The sequence below is a fragment of the Myotis nattereri genome (assembly GCF_964212035.1).
Source record: "Myotis nattereri genome assembly, chromosome: 6".
Lineage (NCBI taxonomy): Eukaryota > Metazoa > Chordata > Mammalia > Chiroptera > Vespertilionidae > Myotis > Myotis nattereri.
In genome coordinates, this window is record NC_138081.1 from 69,369,252 (window position 1) to 69,377,420 (window position 8,169).

Consider the following 8,169-nt stretch of genomic DNA (forward strand, 5'->3'; position numbering starts at 1 on the left):
CTAATAGTATATATCATATAGTATGGACTACTTCTATTCAAGTATCAAGATGGACCATTATTCTTTATAAGGTCGCTCAGATGTATTACCTCCTGGATGTTAGATGCCTTGAATGTTTTTCAAAAAAATGCATCTATATGAAGAACTTATTAAGTAAATATTGATTGAACACCATTGTGCTGGATACTGAAGAGTCAAGTTGAAAAAGACATAATCTGTTGTCCCCAATGAGGTTAGCATGTAGTACAGGAAATAGATGATTGAATATATTGCAGTACAATGTGCAAAAATATAATAGAAGTACTGTGGTAACAAAAGAAGGGAGTGAGCAGTTTGTGCCCTAGAGAGTCAGTAAAAGCTTTATTACGTTTAGTCTTGAAGGAATAATTATTTCAAAGTTGGGCTAAAAAGGGGTGTTCACACAGCCAAAGAGAGTCTTATTTTCAAAAACAGAAGAGATAACCAACATAGTGTTTCTAGGGACAGTAAGGAGTTTGCAATTGCTAAGATGTAAGGTATGAGGAGAGCAGTGGCAGGAGATGAGGTTTCCTGGGCCAGGCTCAGACACATGGACTGTTCTGTGAGCAATAACTGAGAGAATAAATGATGACTTAATATTAAGCAAATGCTTAGCAAAATATCGCAAAGTAATACAATAAATTCAGGCTTATTCTACAGTACTACCAAGTATCATTTAAAATGCAGTTATGTCTTGTTTGTTTTTTTGTTTGTTATTATGGGGTGTTTTTTTTTTTTTTTTTGGTCTTATATTTTTAAACATAGACTTTTTGTCTAATCGATGTTTCTAAAGCATGCACTGGACTCTTCTCTGATGTAAGGCCACTGTCTAAAAGAACATTTAACACTACCTGACAATTCAACCATGCTTCCCTAGTAAATAGATTGTCCTACTTTCTAAGGAGACTATCTTAAGTCTTCTACATCTTCCTCCTGCCCTTTGACAACGATCTAGCCTCATACAGGGAAATCAGATACAATCAGATTAGAAGTGCCTCCTCTTTCCATCACCAACTTGAACAGTCTCCTGTATCAATATCTACATACTTCATTCAGTGAATTTATATTGAGCACCTGTCTGCCAGGCACAGTTCTGGGTGCTTGAGATACCCATACTGGGGCTTAAATCCTGGTTATAAAAAGTTGTTAGAGAAGCAGATGGTAAACAATAAGCATAATAAGAAAAGTATATACTGTGTTAGGAGTTAGAAAAGTTGTTTAAGGAGGATAAAGAATGCAGGTGGCTGGCCAGGACAGCATGGGGGTCTTGTGGAGAAGGTGATATCTGAACCAAGGTGAGACGTGAGATAAAGAAAGCCCAGCAGATACCTTAGTGAAGTCTATTTAGGTAGACAGTACACTCAGTGCAAAGGCCCTTAGTCAGGAGTATGCCTGGTGTGTTTCAGGAATAGGAAGGAGCCAGAGTTGCTGAAGTAGAGGGAGCAAAGAGGAAAGAAATAGATGAAGTCAGAGAGTTTGGCTGGAGAGCTATGTGTGTGTGTGGAGGACTATATAGGGTCCAGAGCCATTGGAAGGCTTTGAGCAGAGGAGTGACATGAGCTAATGTAAGTGTTGAAACAGTCATTCCAAATGTCATGTTTGGGCATGGGGAGGGAGTGGGGGCAGAAGGGAGGCTAGAAGCAGGGAGACTAGTTAGAAGGCAATTGCAGGAATCCTGGTGAGAGTAGAAGGTAATCTGGACCATGTTAACAGTAGTAGAAATGGTGAAACGTGGTCAAGTTCTGGATTTATTTAGAAAGTAGAACCAGTAGTATTTGTGAACAGACTGGACGTGGTGTCTGAGAGTCAGGTTAACGCATGGTGTTGGCCTGGACAACCGAAGGATGAAGCTGCTTTCTGTGGGCCTGGGGAAGGCTATAGGACTCGGGGAGGGAACGGCAGAACTTCATTGTATATATAAGTTCGAGATGTTATTAGACATCCAAATGGAGATGTCTGTTCTGTAATGGGATATAGATGTCCAGCGTTCAGGAGAACAGTCTGGACTAGAAAGATACATCTGGAAGCCATCAGCATATAATGGTATTTTTAAGTCTTGAGACTAAATATGGTTACCAACAAAGACTGTAGGTAGAGAGAAGGACCAAAGATGAAACTCCAGAGCACCCCAAAGTTTAAAGCTCTGGGAGAAAAGGAAAAACCAGCAAAGAGGATAGATAAAGATCAAATAGTGCATTAAGAAGAAAACTGGGAGATGTCCTGAGAGCCAAGTAAAGAATGTAACTCAAGAAGGGGAATACGATCCACTGTGTCCTGTACTGTCCAAATGTCAAGTAAAGTAAGGATTGAGAATTGATCCTTAGACTTAGCAGCATGGAGATCAAAACCAGTTTGGGTGGAGTGGTGGAGGCGAGGGCCTGGTATGAGTGTAAGATAGAATAGGATTTTATTTATTTATTAACAAACACTTTTATAAGAGAGAGGGGTTAAGTAACTTGTCCAGGGTCACATGGCTAGTAAAGTGGTGGCAAGTTTCAAACAGCCATTCTGCCTCAGCACTCCATGCTTTTAACCACAATGCACTGCGGACTGTAGAGCTGGTGGGACTAGTGTGAGTTTTGCTGCAGAGAGGAGAGAAAAGGAAGAGACTGGGATCAAGAGAGTTGTGTTATTTTCCCCTTTTCATATGAGAGAAATAATAGGAGAATGATGCATTAGAGACAGAAAAACTAATGAGGCAGGAGTTGGGGAGAATGCTGGGATAGTACCTTTGAGTGGGCAAGAGGTGTAATTCTCAGTGTAGAGACTGGTTTTAGGCAGAAGCACAGATGGTTCATCCGTAGTAATAGGGAGGCTCAGTATATTCCAGACATGTCCCTTTGGCTCCTGTCCCAGATGCATCCATCTACTTCTATCTCGGTGCCTGGATCTGTGGACACTACACCTCCCCTGGATGCCGGTCTAATAGAAAATTTGAGATTAACATGGGCAAAACAAAACTATTCCTACCGCCTGCCACCACCCCAAGAGCTGCCCCATCTTAGAATGTGGCCCTATCATCTGTAGTTTCTGAAACCAGAAATCTAGGACTCTTCCATATTTCTCTTTCATACCTCGTATCCAAACATTATTTCAGTCTTGTCAGCTCCATCTCCCCAAAATATTCCAAATCTACTGACTGCTTACTGCCTTCACTAATACAACCAGGATCCAACCCGCCCTCTTACCTGGTCAACTGCAGAACTTAACTGGTTTCCCTGTCTCACTCTTGCTGCCTTCCAGTCCAGCCTGCACTGCAGCCCACGGGATTCTGAAGTAGAACCAAGTGTAACTCAAATCACACATAAAATCCACTGTGGATTCCTATTATAACCATAATAAACCCAAATTCCTGCCGTATCCTACAAGACCTGTGCTCTGACCTGTGCCCACCTCTCCAGTCTTGCTTTCACCTCTCTACCCCGAGTTTATAAGATGTTTCTGGCACCGTAGCCTTCTTTCCGCCTCTCGAACATTTTAAGCTTGAACCAAGCATGTTCTTTTCTGGGGCTTTGCATTTATTTACTGTTTCTTCTGTTGGGATACTCTTCCCACTCCTCCTTTGCTTAGTGGCCTCATTGCCATGAGTCATGTTTCAACTCATGTCAGCCTCCTCCTGGCATTATCTGTACCTGAAAATATCATAATTGTTTATGTGTTCATTGTGTCTCCCCTCATTTATATGTGAGTTCATTGAGATTAAATAGTTCATTTTAATGAGCTGAACCACCACCATCCCCCCTAGCACCTTGGTTACTACCTGCCAACTGACTGATGATATAGCATATGCAAAACTAAGTGTGTGTGTTCCCATTAGTTTTAAGATGGTTTTAAACTTGTAATTTTTATGTACCTCCTAGACCTACTATTGTACACAGATTCTTGATTAAAGCAACAATAGAAGAAAGAATGCAAGCAATGCTGAAAACTGCTGAGAGGAGGTAGGTGACAGTTTACTTAGTGGATGGGGAAGTTTTTCTGTTTATATATAAGAGCTTCTTCACTTAGATGACCACTTAGTCAACAAAAAGGTATAAGTGCAAATACCTTTTAAAACTAAGGTATGGCATTTAACCTAGTCAAAATTTTCAGTTAGTGCTCATTCTGTATTTGACTTAACATATTAATAGGGAATGTAATGTATTAAAATGTTTAAACTATCCTATTGTTCTTTGCCACAGTAGACTTTTAAGTGATATCCATCTTCATGCCCCACCTAAAAGCCTTGGTCTGATGTCTGTAAAATGACACTGACATGCTGCTTGAACTTCACGTGTGTTAGTCACACACAGAGAGGAAGATCTGGACTTAAAACTCTGCTGGTAATCGTGGTGTTAACTCCAAAGGCAGAACAGCAGCAGAGACCAAAGCAGCCTTAATTTTCAAAACTCAGCTTTGGAATCCTAAAACTTCCTAATATTTATTCCATAACTTTGTTCTTTAAAGTCATTTGAAAACATAAACAAATGCTTTAATGCATCCTCATGAGATAGGTGTGTTTAGAAGGTACACGCAGTAGAGATGGGGGGACTTTGCATAGGTGGCAAAGAAGCAATTTGAAACCAGACATTGTCTTCCATCAGTGTTTAAGGGAAGGAAGGAGGTGACCACCAGAGTTTTTGCCTCAAACATGAGGCTTTTTGTTGTTGTTTCCATACATAACAGAATTCAGTGATTATATTTAAGCTCTTCAATAAAATAGCAATTAGAAGATCTGTTGAAGTTCTCTTGAAACAAATTAACTTGGGATAATAAGAAGGTAAATTGTAAGGTGAGAGCCTTAGTTACAGTTGGGGAGGTTTTGTTTCTTTGTTTTATTAATTGTTCAAAGAAAAGGCATTTTATGACAAAGCCTGAAAATAATATATAGAAGTCTCCACTAATTTTAACAAGATATAATAATGTTCCCATCACCTACTTTCTTCTGGGAGTTTCTTATGACTCAGGTAAAAAACTTGAGGACAAGTAATCCTTATATTATTATAAGAATATACTTTCTTTATATTCTTATATGTTATAGTATTATAAGGCTAAAACAATAAATAAGACAAATGAAGTCATTTACTCCTTGGGGTCTCTTTCTGACTCTGCTCACCTGCAGTCACACCAGCTCATCGGCGAAGCATCCAGAGGCCTCTGTCTTGACCGTGGCTGATCTGGCAGACCTCTTTACCAAAGACACTGAAGAACTTGAATGAAGTGCACCTGATTCAGTCTGCAAACATCCATGTATTTAAAAACTGCCGTAGCTTGTAGAGCAAAGTTACAAGTAAACTATCCACTAGATGTCAGTATCCACTGTCCTTAGGCAAATGGATTTCCTTCTTTTCCAGATGTACAGTGTCCCAGTAGTCATGGAGACCTTTTCAATATGCTGTTTCCAGAAGATATGTAAAGGTTTTAATTTTTCACTCCTAATAAAACATTTATTTTTGTTCTGAAGACTATATCTGAGTGAATGAAGGCAGGTACTATGTACATTTCTTTTGATAAGTTCAGTCTTAAAAAGAGTTGGAACATGAGAAAGTAAACTAGCCTAGTTTTGTATGACCTGGTTGTACAACCAACACGAATCTCATTTTTGGAAGGGCCTTCAGTATCTTTAGCACATAACTCAGCAATATCTTGTAAATACTATTTTTAGTAGATAATGAATTACATTAACTCCTAGTTATTTAAGTAGGTTTAGACTCTAACTCCATACATACTAACTACACTACTACAACTCCTAACAATAACTTAATATTAGGCAATTATTTCTTTTCTCTGTATCTTGCCACGAAAATTTGCAACACTTTTCCTGTTTCTATTACATGTTACATAGTGTCAGTGTAAGCAGTTAACTTTAAATAGGGCTTCTAAATGTGTTAATATTTATCTTAAAATTAACCTGCTCTCTCTACTTTTATTTTTTCTTGTTGTTAAGTTTTACATGTTTTAAGATTAATGTATCTGTAAATATCACAATTTTTGTACCTTTAGTTCTTATTATGACATGGAAATATGGCAGGTTTTTTAATCATTATTATACTGATGTCTTGCATTTCTTTGCTTTCCCATGTTCTTGTGTATATAACTAGATTTTTAACCAGAAATATCTAAATTTACGATCGGGTTTGTTATTTTATTCCACTAATACTTACCTCAAGGACCAGTATTTTATCTTTGAAACAGGAGAATATCATATTTACATCAGCAAATAATTGCAAGTGCTAATAACTTAGTGTTTCTTCTTCTGTGAAGAATTAATGGACTTTGAAATTGGTAACTAAGGAATAGTAGCTTATTAAATCTTAGCCATTTGATATAATACAAATGCTCCTGTTTTGTTTTGTTTTGTTTTGTTTTGTTTTCTTTGAGCCTTCAAAGTTTTAAATGACCCTCAGGACTCATTAGCTTCTGCTTAGCCACGTAGAAAACTAATAGAAACATCCCCTGAATCACATTGCCCGAGATGCTCTGGTGCTTAGTTAAGGTGCAGTTTCTTTTTCTAGGTTTGAGATAATTTAGCTGAAGAAACACACACACATTTTTGGTGCTTATTCTTTGGTGAAGGGAGATATGCACTGATTCTTTTATGAGACTAAACAGAACTGTTATTTTTATAGCTCTTTACATGTTACAAAGAGCTTTCCTGTACATTCACATGTTTAATTTGCCCAGCAATCTTGTGAAGTTGATATGATTAACATCATTTCTATTTTAAAGGAGAACTGAGGTTCAGAAATATTGAGAAGCGTGCCTATGATACATACCAGTGCAATCATGCAGCTCAGGTCCCCTGACTCCAGCTCTCACGTTCTTCCTCTCACTCATCTGGCTGAGATTCAGACGCCCATGGTTATAACTAATGATGAGCATATTTTAGTCTTTCTGTTTGTTTCCTAGTATTCCTTTTGAGCTAAAGTTGTAGGGGAAGCAATTTGATATGCTTCAATTTTGTAAAAAATCTCTCTATATATACATACATATAAATATGCCTGTCTGTGTTAGAGGAAAAATTGCTCTTATTTATTTCTGTAAGATATCAATTAAATAAATATTTTAGTGGGAGTTGAAATTTGGGGATTTGTTTAATTTCTAAGCTGTAGAACATACAGTGTGGTTTTATTTGTTTTGGGGTTTTTTTGTGTGTGTGTTTTGTTTTTTGTTTTGTTTTGTTTTGTTTTTTTGGTTTGGTCTCTCAACAAAAAAATGTCAGAATTGTTTATACTGCAGAATTGTTTATGTTACAGACATTTGTTACTTCTTTAAAACAGTTGTGACAATTCTTCCAAATAATTATTCAAACAAATATAGATCTAACCCCCACACTTGGCTGCAAACAAAGAACTTTTTTGTTTCCTTCTTCCATCATTTTATATTCTCTGAAATATCACTGTGCTTATAAATAGTAGTTCGTAAATGGGTGCTGTGCTAATACAACAGTGAGAAATAGTGAGCTCATTCCAGTCCTTAGAGAGCTTAAAGTATGTTTGGACGTAGGGAACCATTTTCTCTGAAGTGGGTCGGTTAGCTTATAGGACTGAAAAGACTTCTTTACATACAATGTAAAATACATGTACCATAATCTAATTCCATAATCGTCTGCTTCAAACCCAAGAGCTTTACTGTGTTTGTTGCAGCTTCAACTTTGCTCTTTGTATATGTGCTCTCAGCAGCATGATCCATGCATTTGATTTTAATGATTGGTCCCTTCCCTATCACATTAATAACAACAAACTAAAAACTCTTGGCATAATTCAACATGTAAAAGTTACAAATACTTTACAAATAATTATTAAACTTCACAGTACTTATTAAAATATTTAGGCACTGAATTTGGCAATGTGAGATTAATCATCACCTCAAGCTACCCTTTCAAGTGGACAAAGGAAGAAACGGGTCCCTGAAATCTTTCCCTGCCATCATTTGCCAGTTCTCCCAAGGTTTAGTGTGCTAGAGTTCTTTATCATTATGAACCTCAAAGGATAATCTGTAAGAAATGCAAAATCACCTATGCTAAATGACCTCAGGTTTAATTAAATTGAGTAAAACATCTTTCAGTTTTTCTAGAATTTAAATAAAATCCTACAATAATATGCCACTTTATAATTTTTAACTGGCATGCCAATGTAAAAATGAAATGTCATTAAAACAGTGCAGTACAAG

General features: G+C 37.3%; 1 protein-coding gene across 1 annotated transcript in view; it reads left to right on the forward strand.

The window, feature by feature from the left end:
• Window positions 1–5,460, forward strand: part of SHPRH (SNF2 histone linker PHD RING helicase) — a 71,135-nt gene extending 65,675 nt beyond the window's left edge. Inside the window, exons 30-31 of the mRNA XM_081093946.1 lie at window positions 3,879–3,959; window positions 5,120–5,460. Coding sequence (XP_080950072.1) covers window positions 3,879–3,959; window positions 5,120–5,216 — 178 coding nt within the window. The 3' untranslated portion in view covers window positions 5,217–5,460. The remainder of the gene's footprint in view (window positions 1–3,878; window positions 3,960–5,119) is intronic.
• The last annotated feature ends 2,709 nt before the right edge of the window (window positions 5,461–8,169 follow it).